Source organism: Lepisma saccharinum, chromosome 4 (genome assembly GCF_977018435.1).
Source record: "Lepisma saccharinum chromosome 4, izLepSacc3.1, whole genome shotgun sequence".
In the NCBI taxonomy this organism is placed as follows: domain Eukaryota; kingdom Metazoa; phylum Arthropoda; class Insecta; order Zygentoma; family Lepismatidae; genus Lepisma; species Lepisma saccharinum.
The window spans coordinates 52,822,553-52,840,145 of record NC_139232.1 but is presented as its reverse complement, the minus strand read 5'-3'; the positions used below and the strand labels follow the sequence as shown (position 1 = coordinate 52,840,145).

Below are 17,593 nucleotides of genomic sequence, written 5' to 3'. Positions count from 1 at the left end.
GGATCCCACTTTAAACTGTAGGTCCAGTCCCGATTAGCCTTACTGTGCATAAAGTGGACTTAAAACACCAAATCAACAACAACAGTAACCTTCAAATGTCAAACGTCTGTCCAAAATAATACACAGATCCTTCATGGATGCCGCATGTTTCATGACATTATTACTGATAAAATAAATAAAAAGTGTAAAGTTCTCTTTCCTAGAGAACGTTAGCACAAATGATTTTAATGAATTTATGGACAATTGGTCTGCATTAACCCAATCATAAACTGAGTTAATATCATCCTGCAGTTTCTCATGAGAAATATTATTAATTTGTAAATATAATTTAATGTCGTCGTCGTATGCAGGATATTTTGCATGGTTTATAACATATTCAATATCATTCAGAAATATATTGAACAGTAAGGGCCCTAAGGGCGACCCTTGAGGAACACCTCTTGAAACATTGCCAGGAATGGAGAAACTAGATTTAAATTTTACTCTGAAAGTTCGCTGTGACAACATACTCTTAAACCAGAAGAGTATAAACGAACATACCCATAGTATGTTTTTGCAGTATAAGGTAACTAGTAGGGACATTGAATTTTCGCGATGCGCGAAATCGCGAAATTGAAAAAAAGATGCAATTTTGAACATTTGCACGTAACTACACCTCCAATGATGAAATATGCATAAGTTTTATTCGCGAAGTAATGCGAAATGTGTGCTTTTCCACGAAATGAACGCTTTTTCGCGAAATAACCGTGAAATATCATCAAATTAAGTAGAAAACACGCAAAAACCGGCAATCGAGGTTGTGCGCGCAAACTGTCGATTTGTAACGAAACGTTTGCCTAAAGTTTCCTACCACTTGCAGCTGAAGAACGTTTTATCTTCGATCACATCAGAAAGACGCTGCAAATTGGGATTTCCCATGCACATAATCTCTGTTCGAAAACTTCGCTCCCTCTCAAGCTGCATTCCTTTCTTCCCCCGAATATCTATTCAACTTCCAGTTTCATTGAACTTGATAGCTGTAGCAGCGATAAGATTAGTCTGTTCCTGCACATCAAGGGAAACAATGGTGTCATTTGTGTTCAGTCATGAATGAATTTTGTTTATCATCATGTGATTTTCAACATGTGTTTGTGTAGCTATGTGCAGTAGTGATTATTTTATTTGTTGGACAGCAAGGATATCCTTTAAATACATACTATGAATAAATCACTTGCGATATGCAATTTAGAAATGAAGTGATTTTGTGTTGATGTTTTCTTTTTGGTTGGACAGCTACGTAAGTACTTGTGTATGTGTATAGTATATAAAAATGAAGTAGATTATCAATTTATAGCTCTTTTGTATGTTGTTTCCTCTCATGATGAAAAGGTGTGTGCCAATTTTTTTTTTCCACCGCTGGTATATAGACCGCTGATCTAACATTTTATTTGCCGCTCTCCTCAGTTTTATTTACCATAAATTTGTCTCCCTAGTAACTAGTTACAGTTACCTTCTACTGGAAATTTTCTTGCAAATAAATTACACAAATCTATTACTAATTGTAATAAAAAAGAAAGGGAACTATCGGATGCTGCTTACACAATGGGGACAATTATGAGGCCACAGATGAACAAACTACAGAAACTAGACACACTTCACAGCACACAACTGACAATGGCAAACTGACTGCAATAGGAAAGAATTCTCCTCCTAATCTCATCTTCCTGCTTTTGGGAAATCCACCCCTCTTCCGAGGTATGCATATCGCTTTAGAATTGAGGACTACCACAATTAGGTCCATAACTTGACAGAATTTGGCACTTTGAATATACGTATGATCAGAAATTAGCCGAATTTTTGAAAATATCATCCTGCTCCTTTGCTGCGGTGTGTATCTAGAGTACGAACGTATATCACCTACTAACAAAAAAAAATATCCTTTTTCTGTTGGTGCACTGGAAGTTGTAAAAAACCTCAAAAGGCGATGGTAAAACGAAATATCTAATATTGACAATTAATATCTACTGTCGATTCGAAATCGATATAATTTCCATGTAGGCTAATAAGGAATATCTACAATATCAACAACTAACTGATTATTGCCTGTGATGTGGTTTAGGTACATAAATAAAGTTCAAATTACCTGTATATTCTTTTCTACTTCATTCAGTTTGTTTCCCGTAATGTGTATACTTCGCATTTGGAAAGACATGCACGTATATTTTAAGTTCAATGCTTATTTTAGGACCTTCATTAGGGCAACAATTCTACAAAAAACTCAGTGTCATCATGGTGATAAAGGCATTGTTTATCAAATGATACTGCATTGTTTGTCATGGACGTGCTGAAACAAACTTTTCGTTGGTGACTGGCACTGACAAACGTTCATGAATTCAAAGTGATAGGATATGTAAACATGTTTTGTTACTTCACGCACTTGAATTTAGATATATCGTCGCTGGAAATACGTAGCAAAAGGCGTATCTACTCGTAATAGAATAACATGTTTTAAAAATATGCCCTTTGGTTAATCCAACGATGTGTGTGTGTGTGTGTGTGTAATCAATTTCTCCGAGAGTGTTGAGCTGTCAACTCACAATTCTACCATAGATATTTCCAGGTTCGAGTCCCGGCAGGTCATGGGTCTTTTTTTGGGATTATCGCTTATCAGTTTCAAATCATCATCATTGTTGCAGTTAGACAAAAATGTAAGAATAGCACTGTGAATTAAAATAGCAAACAAATACAAACATGGCGGACCGCCGTTAGCACAGCGCGATACAACGCCAGGGGTTCGAATCCCGGCCCGAGCATGGGTGTTCTTTGTGTGTGTTCCTTCATCCTATCATCACTCCTCATCTTCACAATTAGCCAAAAGAGGCAGAAAAGTGAAATAAAATAAACCAAATCAATCAAATACAAACACGCATTTCTTTTATTTTAAAATTTTCCATTTTTCCATCGAACGATTAAAGGGGCAGTGATACCTTCAAACACGCATGAAACCAGAGAAACCAGAGGCACAACCACGAATTTTTGCCTAGGTGGCAACTACCAGGATAAACGTACCAATAATAATAATAATAATAATAATAATAACTATTATTATTTATTAGTAGTAGTAGTAGTAGTTGTAGTAGTAGTAGTTATTTTCCTCGTAATTTACGCAAAAAATGTGTGCTAAAGCATTTGTGTTGGAACAAACTATTTGGATTTTTTTTTCAAGACGTTCAATTTCACATTAATAATTGAAAATAAGCACACAAACCGTTTTTTTTTTTTTAAATACAGAAAATGCATGGTAAATGCATTCCTGATTTGAGCACAGTATTGTTGTCATTCTTCCACTTAACTCATTGTTGCCAGTCTTCGGACAGCTCCGATTTAAAAATCTCCACTGTAGCAATGAGGGATGAAGGGGCTGGGCTGGGCTTGAATTGAATGGAAATGCAAATTAATAAATTGTGTGCACCTCCCAATCATGGTTTCCTGCGAAATTGAACTCTCCCGCTTCGTTCTCTAGCTAATTTCTTGTTATTAACTCTCGCTCAAGGGCACCCGCAAGGGGTTGCTCCCCCTGAGATATTTGTAAAATGTTAATGTAATTCGAGTAGTGAAATTGTTGCGATATTTTATTAGAAATAATATTTTTTCTGCTATTTACAGGCTGTCAGTTACAGCAATTAACTGCCATGCGCAAAAAAAATAACGAGAGAACGTTTTCACAAGCGACATTAGAATCATGTTGAGTGCCGAAACTAGGGATGTGCGGGTCGGAAAATTTTTAGTCGGGACGTGATTGTTAAGGAAATATTAATAACTCTGACGTTCGGGACTGAAAAAAGTACCAATTTCCACACCAGGTCGGGAAATTCCTGAACGAAACCTTTTCGAAATTTCCCGATGCAGCCGTCTCGGACCCGGGTCTCCCCCGTGGCAGTCACATGCCCTAGCTACTACACCATCGCGACTATATAATATAATACAATACAATACACCTTAAATCACACTAAGGGATGTTTGGCATGTCCGGGCACACGCTACATAAACCCCTGCTTCCTATCCATCAATACAATAAAACAATGAGATGGAATGAGGTTTTTCTTTCCCGACTGAACTTTCTTCAAAGTTTTAATTTCGAGGACGATCCCCATCCCCCCCCCCCTCCTGACTGGGTCACCTCATGAATTCATTACTGTGCTTTCGACCCGTCAAATATATGAACCCATTACAACATAGTAAAAGTAAAACATTCCTTTTCAAGACCCTACCATTACCTAAAAGTTAACTTCTCCGCGTGAAGATGGCTCTAGCAGTCGAATTGAGAAACATCGGTGCTCTGGTGGTGTAAGTTTGAATTACAGTGTTCGTAGACATTTCTTATCGTACAAAGTGTGCTTTCTGAATCATAGGTCAGTACTCCAGTGTTGCCACATGAAGGGAAATTTCCCTTTTGCAGGGAAAATTCGGACCGAATTTTTAGTATAAAGGGAAAAGGGAATTTTGATGAAAAAATACCACAATTTGAGGGAAATTTTAAGACAACTGACTCTACATTATTACAGTTTATGTTAATTTCCAATTTCATATCCACATTTTAATCTTTTTAATTTTTTCCGTTCCTCCTTATTCTAATCCTTTTAATATAAGCCTGTATCTCTTTATATATCTGTTAAGTTTATTGTACGTACTTTGCTTTTATGCATCTTCGGATAATAGTAACGATGAGGATTAACGATTTAATGGTTGCTGACCAGGACTCAAATCTGGGACATCTGGCAAAATAGCGATTAAGCTGTCATGTATGCGAACAATTTGTTTAATATTTTTTATTTATTTGAAATTGGCCAACGTAAATACTACTACTGCTGCTACCATCACCATAACTAAAAATAATAATAATTACAACTTTTGCTGCTACAACTTATTATGTGATATTTTGTGGTGAAGTGAAAAATTGGTCCGAAAAGGGAAATTTTGACTCTTAGAAAGGGAAATTGTGCCCTCATATTGTGGCAACACTGCAGTACTCCGGAAAGTAGAGATTTGTAAGATGATGATGCTTGCTGGTCAACTTCCGATCTCGCCACCAAAGTTCTTGGGTTCGAGTCCCAACTTGGACATGGGTATTTTTTGTGAATTTTTATTATACCCCCTTTTTTTTTTGTATATGCGTTGCTTATTCTATGTATCTCGAGACGGATGTTTATAAATCGAGAGGAGAAAGAGACAAGGAATTACAACTCTAGTCGGGACCGGCGGGTGGAACGGCGAGCTACGTCACCAGAAGTCCCGGGTTAGAATCCTGGCCTTGGCATAGGTCTTCTTTGTGGGTGCCCTTTCATCAATTTCATCTTATAAGCACTAATCCTCGTCTTCGCGATTATCCAAGAGTGGCAAAAAATCGAAGTAAAATCGACGACCATTCGATCGAGGCGAGACCAAGACCAGGGTGGGTCTCCTCAGAAAATACTCTGCGAAGTATCTTCGAATTTTTTGAAATTCTAGTATTTTGTAGTCTTCTGAGGTAGTTTTAAAATGCTCATAAAGTCAGGAATTTTAATAAAGGCGTTTGTACCATTTCCGAAATTTTTGTGCGTCCCGCTTCATTTTGCTAGTTATATTTTATGTACTTCTGATTATTATTATTAACCTGACTGCCTTAATATTGCATTTAAGCATGTTTTGGAAAACAAATACCGTTAAGCTATTAACATGAAATAAGGAAGTACCACTGATTCTGTTCTGTCAGAATCGCCATTCCATACGCTACTTTCTACATCGTTTTCAAGTAAATTGACGCTTTTTATCACGACACAACAGCAATTTTTTGTATTCCTTCATCGTACAATGAATATTTGAAATGTATTGTGTCTATAAGTACCTAAAATATTTTAAAGCAAGAACAATTAATAAAGTATACAGTGTGAATGGCACGTTTTATACTCTCTTGTTTCGTACTAATTGTGCACCTATCCTCCCCCACCCCCCTTGACAGCTGAAACTTACATTTAATATTTATGTTCGATTAATAGGAGAGTAAAGCGCCTACACCTAGAGAGAAAGTTCTTTACACGTCCCAAATTGATTTATCAGCCTCTGGTTATGCCCTAAATACGATTTCAAACAAGACAATAAAGTCGGAAAATATGTCAGAAATTCGTGAACTTTACAGTGTTTCAAAATTGGTTGCATTTAAATATTCCCCCAATGGTTCTTACAAAGTTGGGATTTTTTTTGTAAATACGTTGGATTGGATTGATTTGGTGTTTTAAGTCCACTTTATGCACAGTAAGGCTAATCGGGACTGGACCTACAGTTTAAAGTGGGATCCGAACCACTTGTGCCTCCACCGGGTATCGAACCCGTGACCCCTTGATTACAAGGCGACGACGCTACCACTGCGCCATCGGGGAGGCCCTTTTGTAAATACGATATTGATGTTTGGATAAGAGATGATTTCATTATTGCAATGGTTGATTTGTATACTCCTCATCGTTTCTTCAGGTTACTAAAGAGAATTGTAAAGATTAAGGTAAGGTGGTACATTTTCGATCACAAGAAATTAAATTCAATATAACTTGAAAAAAATAGGCAGCAAAATTACAGTTTTTGTGCCAATGAAATGTTTACATTTTACTAAATACGCTGGCATAACATGACATTTTTAGTTCTGCTACTGTAGACAGCAGAACGAAATTTCGGTCGGATAAAATTTTATTAGAATTGTACCTAGGTAGGTACAAATCTGATCACCGTGCGGTACAATTTGGATCAACATTTATCGTGGATCGTTCCACGTTTGTCAGTGATACGACTTCTCGTTTTCCTTTTCTGGACACAATTTTAGGAGGCCTGTTGTTCAATGGGAAGCCACTTTCATCCATGTTATAAACACACTGTGGCTTATGTAGCAGTCCACTCTCTTCCATAACATTGTAAAATAATGTGAAATATCGTTCAGTGTCTGTTCTGTCTAATCCCAGAGCACGAGATCTTGATAAGCCTTGCGGTTTTCTTAACGTCAGTGTGGGATGGATGTCTTCTCATGAATGCCCGAAACCAATCTATTCTACCAATATTGTTCTCGCCCCAAGGGGGTCACATTATTTCCTACTGCAAAACCGTATGCAGCTACCCGCACTTCCGTCGGTGTCAATCCCAATCCTCGCCCTTCCAAATACATCAGTCTCTCCACAATTTCGTCTTCCATCTGCTTGGAAAAAAACTTTTGGATGGTCAACATCAATCCTGGAAGAGGAAGGAACACCCGCTGCTTCTTGTCGTGTCATCGTTACTTTGTTTTGGAGGGTGGCAAATGGAACATGATAAAATTGCGATGCTCCGCGTATAGATAAGTGTCGCTCTAGAATAGCTACTCGGCACGGCATTTTCGAGAACTCGGGATGAATACTGTTGATGTACCTTCTTCGGTGTTCGTTTGCGAGGCATCTGTAACAATAAATTGAACAACGCATTTACTTTGTGAAGTAATGTGTTGCACGCGTTACGGTAATTGAACTCAAACTGTATACCTCGCTGATCAAAATTGTACCAGTTCCGCCTATCAAATATGTACCACTTTGTGCATGGAAACAAATATTTCTGTAGTTCCCTTATCTGTCACCAGATGATACACATGTCACATGCTACAGCCACCACATGCTTTTCCACGTTTGACCTGCATTTCGCTGTCCTACGTTCAAGCATAAACACGGGACACGCAAAATGAGAGGCAGACGTTTATATACAAAGCACCTATTCTATCTACTGTACAACGTACACACCTTGCCATACAAAATTACGTCTGGTTCTCCGGGTTTTCCGTAGAATTTCTCGATGTTTCTGCATAACACACCTGACACCCCACGCAACAACTCTCACTCCTCAAATCAGCGTTGCCAGTAACAGGAAGCAAAATATTCGACTTTTTATAACGGGTGATCGAAGTAGTACCTATATCGAAAATGTACCACACTACCCTATTATATTTTTTAAACTAATACACTGTATTTTTATTTTTACATCGCCTTTCTGCCACTTTTGACTAATCCCAACAAAGGGAATAAGTGATGATTGCGTAGAATTGATGAAGGGACACTTGCAAAGAACGCTCATGTCAATGCCGAGATTCGATCCCTGGACCTTCAGTGACGAGATCCAAAATCAACCAGTTAGACACTGACCTGGCAAAACCAATAAACTCTGCATAAATATATCATATTTATTGTTTCTATGATGTAAATTTTCACACCAATCTGCTGTGTCATTACAGAATTACCCATCGTGATGTTATAGATTTATTGAATTTTAAATCAGAGATTTTCATGTAAGGGTTTTCATAATCCAAAATATAATTTACATATTTTTCATGACTTTTTCGAAATATTGAGTACATTTTCACCTGCCCATGTGGAAAGTTTTTAGTACCTAAAAATCTAGGATCTATTTATCATCAATTGATTAGTTTAAACTTCTTTTGAGATGACCAATCTCATTTTCAGTGTACCATCAGTTGGGACTTGATGTGTGTGACTCCCTACCGAAACTCACTTTCGTAATGTCGTATTTGTTTGAGCAGTGATAGATCCTGTAGGCAGCGTTTGAAAATTTTTAATTCAGGGTATTTTTAGAAACCATTGTGAAACTACTAACAATTGCAACAGTCATGATTGTTCAAGAAACATCAACCGATCTCTTGCGACACATGATAAATGCATATTATGTAGCGGTTCGAAAGTATACGTTTTGCAATCGGACGTTTGCTGCAACTCTCAGGTACAGTTTAGATTGGAATTCCATGGAATTTGGACGAAGTATCCTGCTTATTTTGCCACAGGCTTTTTTTAGCCGCTGCTGTCATGCAACATCGCAGTCCTTAGAAAATTGTGGGGTGGGAGGAGAAAGATGTGTGTGGGTGTGAGTGTGTGTGTGTACGCTCTCGTACACACATATAAGTACAATATCATGTTAACTCGACGAACGAGCACGTTTATTGGTCAAGTTTTCAATTCATATTTTTAAAAAATCAAGTTAAGGCACAATTGTGTTCTTATATTTTATTTTGGATAAGATAAGGGGCTGGACCCCGTATAACGTGACGGGTGGAAAATAGCCTTTAAGTGCTGACGCACCCAAAAATTCAACTTCAAATTCTAATTCGAACTTCTATTGGTCGACTCATGTTCTCACCTTTGAAAGTTCCGGGTTAGACTTCTAGTTTAGGTATGGTCTTTACTTTGTGAGCATCCATTCATTAATTCCATCTACTCATCATTGATTTCCATGTTCGCGATTAGCCATAAGTGGCATATACGTGTGTATGCTGACCATTCCGTGGCGGAGTGGTTAGCACAGCACGCTACGGCATCATGGGTCCCGGTTTAGAAAAATGGCCTGAGCATATAAGTATTAGTTCTTTGTGAGAGTTCCTTAATCAGTATCGCCATATAACCACTCATCCTCATCGTTACGATTTGCCAAGAGTGGCAGAAAAGCGACGCTAGATAACTGCAATGAAATCATATATGTGTGTGGAGGCATAGGTGGCACTTTCCCCTCCCTCCAATGTTCACGTTTATTAAAATTTAATGTTAATGGTATTTTTGTTAACCTCCTGGGATCTGAGGAACAAAGTTATGAGTAATTTTATGATTTTGCAAATGTAACAGTTATTTAGTAATTTTTCAGCGCGCTATTTTCATGAGATGGAAAACTTTTGGATTCTGCCCCCCAAGTTTAGCCCCAAGGTTGATTCTACCCCCCCCCCAACGAAGTTAGGTTCCAATTTGATTCTACACCCCCCCCCCCCAAAGGTAGGTCTCAAGTTACGACCATGTGTTGTGGCCCTACATATGACACACTCGATTTGGGTATTTGGAAAAGGTGATCTCTTCCACTGCACTATCCATGCATTCGTATATAAGTGAAGTCTTAATGTAAAGATAAAATAATTTTCAAACGCTGCACCACATGTACTGCCAAGATTAAATATACCAGGCTACTGTACTTACGTCTTGGCGAGTGAAACAGAAGTATAGTTGCAACTGTGTGAAAGAAATTTCGAAATAATCCAAATTAAGAGCGAATTAGAACAATCTAGTCAGTATTTTGGCACTCTCTCTGTTTTCGCAATCGATATAAATAAAATTTCCAGTCAACGTGTCAAATATTCCATATCAGCGAATTTTTACCAATATCAAAGTGAAGCGAATAAGTTACCTTGTTCACCAGTAAGTCACTCACTCTTAGTCTTAGACTTTGAAGATAGTGTGATTGCGATTTTTACAAAATCTTACACGTTTCTCCTTCCTGGCTGCCCTTGTGCTCGACTTATGTTCTCGCTGGCAGGTTCGAGTCCCGGCAGGACAAGCGTGCTTTGTTGTCAAGGTTCTTTCATTTATTTCATCAAACCATCGTACATCTTTATCGTCACGATGAGCCTATAGAGGTAGAAGAGTGATGCCAAGTAATCAAGAATACAGAATATGTTGCAGTTCCACGTATATTTTCCGTCTATTGCAGTTTTTAAACAGAGAACCCAAGAAGAATATACATAGCTTCTTATATAGGTTTTTTCCTCAAAATAAAGTAGATAAGTATCAGTTTTGGGCACGGCTATAATTCATTGCGAAAATTGTGAATTCCATTGACCTAATATCTATAATATTAATTAAGGCTAGTATTTTTATGACCTAAAAATCATCAAAATATGCACTATAATTTGAAAAATATGCCCTTGTAACTGGACTGTTTCAAACATCAATATCTAAATGCTGAGATATTTTCACATACGTACTATTTTTAGTTCAGTTTATGGCCCCTGAGTTGCAATGCACAGTGAATACTTTCTCTAAATTCTCAACTAAAATGAAAAAAGATTTTCCTGCAGTCCAAAAAAAAAAAAAAAAAAAAAAAAAAAAAACACTTGAGTAAACATGGGAGTAAGAACGAATCTACTTCGAAAATAACTGTATATTTCTTGAAAATGCAAGAACATGCTGAATATGACCCGAAAATCTATCAAAATATGCTCTATCACGCAGAAATGGCCAAATATGCCAAAATATGCCCTTAAAAACACCTTAATTCAATTAGTTTCTTCACAATATGAATTTCTATATATTTAGGGAACACATCACCCTTACCAAAAAAAAAAAAAATGCTTAGTCATAAAAATCCTAGCCTAATAATAATAAATAATCTATAAAAACATACATTTATAGAAATCAATATTTTTTCCCCTTGTTCTCCATCTGTATCCCTCTCTCCCTTCGCCCCATTTCTCCAAATTATCTCCAATTCTTTCTCTCTTTTCTTCATTGAAATAATTATTTTGAGCAATGGTTCAGCAGGAATAAAATACACCATGCATTGAACCATAGATTTGGATTGATTTGCTTTATTTTTCTTCGCTTTTCTGCCACTTTTGGCTGATTTGCGAAGATGGGGATGAGTGATGATATAATGAAATTGATGAAACAAACATCCATGCCCAGGCCGGGATTCGAATCGCCAATTAGCCATTCATGATGTGAACGTAAAGAAATGTAGAAATCGCAATGAAAGTTATTTCTCAGTTCATTTTTCTTTTATATTTGCAAGAAATTCATTATAACCTTTATTAATAAGTAGTAAATCAACTTCTTGGTAAGTACATAGGAAGAAATTACATAGAGTATCGTATGTTACAAAATATGAAAAATAATTAGTCACTTATTACATATAGCATGAACATTGTTAAAATTATGCACGCTTTATAAATATGAAAGTTTGAAAATATACAGTTACATATTTTCTTCAAACTAGCTACCACACACATACTGCTTTCACTTTACACACACATCTACTCGCACAGGTACAACTTTTCTTCCGGACTCTAGAATAATGTGTATAATTAAGTCACTTCTTTACGCGACAATTTCTTCGGAAGTTAGTATGCTAAGACTGTTGTTTCTCATCATCTGATGCCAACGCAGTGACGTCAGTGGTCGCTGAACCAACAATGGATTCCTCATTGTCTGTGCCTGCGAGAATGTTCTCTGGGTTGTCTCTGTAGTAATCCACACTGTGATCTCTCTGAAAAATGTAAAGTGGATTAAATACGTGATCGTATAGTTAGAGATCAGTGATTCATCCATTTTCCCCTAACACCCCCCATAAAACTTTTACAAGAGTCCAATATATGGTCATTTTAGTTATAAATCTACCCATACCCTCATCCCGATGGCAAATTCGGGATAAACCTCTGATGCTATTATTATTATTATTATTATTAGAGTAAGGTTACAATTAAGCTATGGTGTACACTCAGAGAGAGGCGATAGTGCTCCTCTCCTTCAAACACACACACACACAACTAACTCTCTCTCTCTCTCTCTCTCTCTCTCTCTCTCTCTCTCTCTCTCTCTCTCTCTCTCTCTCTCTCTCTCTCATATCCTTAATAATCCGTCTAATGTATTGTCACCTAAATAAATGAATGAATTGGTGCTTTAAGTCCACTTTATGCATAGTTTAAAGTGGGATCCGAACCACTATGAGCCTCCACCGGGTATCGAACCCGGGGCCCCTTGATTACAAGGCAACAACACTACCACTGCGCCATCTGGGAGGCCCTTCACCGTAATAAAATAATGTATGGAATGTGACTTCCATATTGCGCAACAGCGATTCTCAAATATGTGAATCCCTGGGTGCACTTAATTTCTTTAATGTTATTTTTTTTGGGGGGGGGATATACAGTTTCAGTAATTCGCCACGTCCTCTGCGATTTTAAAATTTAGCTTCAACGAAGTTATACCGTAATTCTTCACCTGCGGCTGATGACTGTATGCATATTTATGGCACACACACACTTATTAATAGGTGTGGCTAAATCAAGAATATATTGAAACATTTCATTTGCTTTACAAACATTCTTTGTAATTTAACAAGTGCTATATCACTTATCAAGTTTGAGCAACTCAAAGATACAGCACTAAGTATGCAAAAACTAATATGTAATGACTTAATTGTTAGGAATTTCAAGACACTGCATATTTTTTGGAAAGGGCGATATTTGTCTGAAATTTACAGTATGTTACATCCATGTTATGAAAACTAATTAAATACGTTTCATTAGGGTATACGAGTGTATATTTGACCACTTCTAATCAATTAAGCACATTTTAAACTATTTGCGGTCATATTTAGCATGCTTTTGGTTTTTTAAGGTCCAGTATAAAGAACTTCCTTTACGCACTTAGCTATTTCCAATTTTCTTCTCTTATGAGAGTCGAAGTGGAAGATTTTTTCTCGGCACAAAGCTTTGTTGACTGACTGAAGGCCACCATGTACACTTCAAAATTTGCAGAAAGTAGTCAGGGCTTATAAAGCGAACTAACAAGAAATATGTGAAAATATCATAACATATGGTATTCATATTTGGAATCAATAAGCAGCAGTGCCGGATCTACAAGCCGCAAAACCCCGCAGTGCGGGAAGGGGGGGGGGGGGGAGACAAGTAAGCCTTTTGGGGATCCTCAGCTATTGGCATAGTAGGGGATTCGTATATGCGTATGTAAAAAATAAACTTAGTTGCGTATGTAAAAAATAAACTTAGTTACTCAGGGGTACAGGAACGAATGCAATATATACAAGTAAAGTTAAAGTTCCCTGTGTATATAGCACCGTGCCATGAAGGCACATTTAGGGTATGTGGGCCCCACATATTTTCGATGTCGCCCATATTGGAGGTGATGTCATCAGCATCACGCTCCGGCCGTCTTAACCCCCTCACTAGGGTAGCATTTTATTTGAGGCTGGGTGGACGCTAGAGCCGCTTGTGCGGGGACAAAGCCGGAAAAATTTCGACCTTAGATCACCCGGGTCTCCCGCGTGGCAGTCAGATTAGAATCAAATCAACTTCGAATTTCACGAGAAATGCAGTGGTGAAGATTTCGACTGCATGATTGTAACAAACGTATCATTTTCCAGGTGTGAGAAAGCAGGGCCATATATATATGTCACATCACTCCCTTCCCATTTAAATATTTTGAGTTGAATTCAATATGGCGGACGTCCGCTTGGAACACACCAATGTGGTTCCCCCTAAGCCTAACCTGTTTCTATCATGACCAATTGTACCCAGCCTAACTCCTGTACTTTTTATAGGGGGTGTTAAGGGAGTTTTGAATCACCCTCTAGGCCCCTATACGTGACTTTGTGAACATGAGATCAAGAATTACACACATTCACATATATATGTGGTGTGTGAGTGTGTGTGTGTGTATGGGTATGTAAAGATAGATAGGTAAGGGGGGCTTTGGTAATATTTTGCGGGGGGGCAATATTTGTAGATCCGGCACTGATAAACAGGCCTACGTGCTTTCAAATTCCATACATTTTACTTGCCTATTCTGTTTCTTTATTTTTATATAAATGATTCTTCACCTCATGAAGTAAGATGTGCGTGTTATATTGTTGATAGAGCATATTTTTATGTTTTAGGACATATTTATGGAAATTTTAGGTCTCATAACAGTTTTTAAGTTACATATTTTGGCGATTTGTAGGTTGTAAAAATCCTAGCCGTAGTAATCACTAACATAATAGGCATATGTGTGATATGGTTTGTAAACATCTTGATTTTCAAAAGCCATAATGCAAAATAATAATCATAATGATAAATGACTGAATTAAAATTTTTGGGTGCGTCGGCACTTCAGGCCATTTTGAACCCTTCAATATATATGGAAATATCCCCTTACCTAAAATTCTAACTTAAAAAATTAAAACAAGGATTTTAATAAGCCCCATGGAAAACAATTAGAAGTGCAAGGTTGTAAAAATACCTGCACAAGGCAAACACAACACATTAAAATGTCAGTATGTACTAAAAGCTTCCTCACAGACGGTGGAAGAGGAAAATTGTTGTCGTCGCCCAATAGGGATGACAAACAGCTGGGAAGGTTAAAAGTCTGTCTGAGGAAAGAAAAATCGGTACATAAATATAATCCGCCGGTGGAGTGGTTAGCACATCGCTTTACGACTCCAGGGGTTCCGGGTTCCAATCCCAGCCTGGGCATAGGTGTTCTTTGTAAGTGTCCCCTCATCAATTTCATCACTCATCCTCATATTCGCGATTAGCCAAAAGTGGCAGAGAAACGAAGTAAAATAGACTGAATCAATCAATCAATCAAATATAACCCGTGTTCGATACCCGGTGGAGGCTAAACTGTAGGTCCAGTCTCGATTAGCCTTACTGTGCATAAAGTGGACTTAAAACACCAAGTCAATCGAAATATAACCCGTGACGCAACAGCCCTTGAGGGCCAGGGCCTACCTACCGACTTCCAACCTCACCCGCACATGTCTCAGCATAGGGCGGATTATCCAACCAGTTAAGGGTGCCATGTGGTCAGCACGACGAGTCGTTGTAGGTTTTTCCATGACCGGATATAATAATAATATGTTATACATATATTAGTAATGATATTAGCACAAAGACATTTGTGTATCTAGGTAATATGTATACTTACCACATCAACACTCTTTTCGTTCGCCCCGTGTTCTAGCAGAAGCTGGTAGAAAAACGACCCGTCTTCAGTCCCTTCGATGGCAGCTGCGTAGTGCAAGGGCGTTCTTCCAAGCTGTAATTATTAGAATAAGCTGCTCTTAGTGTTGTTTTTAGGTTTTGTTGTGTAAGGACCTTTATAATAATAATAATAATAATTAAGATGTTGGTTCAAAAGAAGTCCTTCTCACATAAAAGTTTGTTTTCCTTAGGGAAGGGTGGTGTTTTAAAACCGTGCAGATTTTATTAATTTTACTATTACTTCCTTTTATGCATTGACATAAAAGCTGATTTTTAACAATAAAGGTTCAATTACATGTTTTCAATTTAGAGTTACGAAATCGTAATTTAGTTAATTAATGCATCACTCATCCTCATCGTCGAATTTCAGGTAGAAAGCTAGAAAAGCGGCGTAAAATTCAAATAAGAATTTGTACCGAAGTATTTATCTATTTATTTCGCTTAGACATATAACCATCGGTGGCGGCGCACTATGGCCTCATAATGCTAAGCTTTGTCTACAAAGAGAAAGTAAAATGTCCTTCCCTCCCCCCCCCCCCTTCAGTTTTGACACCCAATCGCCGTTACTAATAACTATAATTGACAAGAGTAGAAATATTATATCCGTTAGTACGTTTGACAGCTCATTATCTAACAATGAATACATAGTAGAACGTGGTGTCTTGGTGAATAAACATGATATGAAATTGTGCTCCCAAAAAGATATAGAACAAGACTTGCCCTGTCCCTAGCTTCGATAGAATTCGGAAACTTCTCGACTAAATACGTCACCACTTCTCGATGCTGGCCCAGAATGGCTTTTTGAAGAGGGGTGTTTCCTGCTTCGTCCCTGGATAGGGCCCACATCTTTCTGTCCATCAGAGAGCTTACCATGTGGACGTCTCCTTTGGAAGCCGCTTCGTGGATTCTCATGATGCGTCCCTGAAAACATGGATGTAGAACAAGTTAAGTTATTCTGTCCACATCGCGTTTCCTTCTAGCGATACACTTACGTATAGAAGGCTTTATAATTTTACCAGGTGTATTTTTTTATATTATTAGTTAAATCAGGCCTGCCTCCTTTTCGTAGTAACTGACGGTGTATAATTTTGCTCATAACTGGCTTTAGCACGATAGAGCTTCCAATAGAAATTGTTCTCTTATAAAACACGTGAAACTGCAGTCCGGATTTTAAAAATTCTACCTTTTCTTCAAACGCGCAAGAATTGTGGCACAATGCAGTACGATATGTCATGTACGAGTAATTTCACACATTTCCCCCACCAATTGTTAAGAAATAAAATATGTTGTTTGCCCTTAAGCCATGCGTTAAATTGGATAATATTCAGGATGCATCTGGCATCCTAGCACTCCTGGCCAGTAATTTGAAGATTATAATTATCGTGTACTGAGTTAGTTTCAAGTGAGTGCAAATTCTTTTGAATAGTGTTGCTCACGACGAGACGAGACATTTCCCGTCTCGTCTCTTTTTCGAAACGGGACAAACGAATATTTGCGAGACGGGACACCAGACGAGCGGAAATTTCAAGAGACGAGAAAGGGCAACACTAATTTCGAAAAGTTTTTATTTACTTGTATTAGTGGTAAGCACATTTTTATGAATATTTGATTAAAATCTGAAGATTTGAATAAAAATTTAGTGTAATTTGTTACATTAAGCCATTAATAAATTTTCCAATGCAACGTCAAACCACTGTTTGTAAGAATACCTTTATGAGCGAATTTCATTCATATCTGAAGTTCAGTAGTGTAATTTCTTTCTTTTTCCGGCTACACTCCATACGTAGCTGTAGCATATACGATCCATAACAATGTCAATCCGCCCTGAATTATACGTTACTATTGCTACACCATGTACGGTTTCCGTAAACAATGTTAGAACACTGAAACTTGCGCATACAGGATTGCATACCATCTCAGGATGAAGCAAACAGTAGTGAGCTAAAGGGATTGTATATCGGACGACTACCTTCACGTAATGATTTCAGTTGTAATGTTGGAGCTAATAATATATCTTAACCGAATAACCTGTCGGAACGC

At 37.7% G+C, this 17,593-nt stretch overlaps 2 protein-coding genes across 4 annotated transcripts in view; one reads left to right on the top strand and one right to left on the bottom strand.

Annotated features, from left to right (window-relative positions):
- The window catches only part of LOC145986463 (uncharacterized), a 199,620-nt gene that overhangs the window by 154,767 nt on the left and 27,260 nt on the right, over nucleotides 1-17,593 (top strand). The window lies entirely within an intron of this gene.
- The window catches only part of LOC145986465 (uncharacterized), a 30,980-nt gene continuing 24,960 nt past the window's right edge, over nucleotides 11,574-17,593 (bottom strand). The window contains exons 3-5 of the mRNA XM_083120505.1: nucleotides 16,274-16,474; nucleotides 15,498-15,608; nucleotides 11,574-12,057 (exon numbers count right to left, since the gene is read on the bottom strand). Coding sequence (XP_082976631.1) covers nucleotides 11,920-12,057; nucleotides 15,498-15,608; nucleotides 16,274-16,474 — 450 coding nt within the window. The 3' untranslated portion in view covers nucleotides 11,574-11,919. The remainder of the gene's footprint in view (nucleotides 12,058-15,497; nucleotides 15,609-16,273; nucleotides 16,475-17,593) is intronic.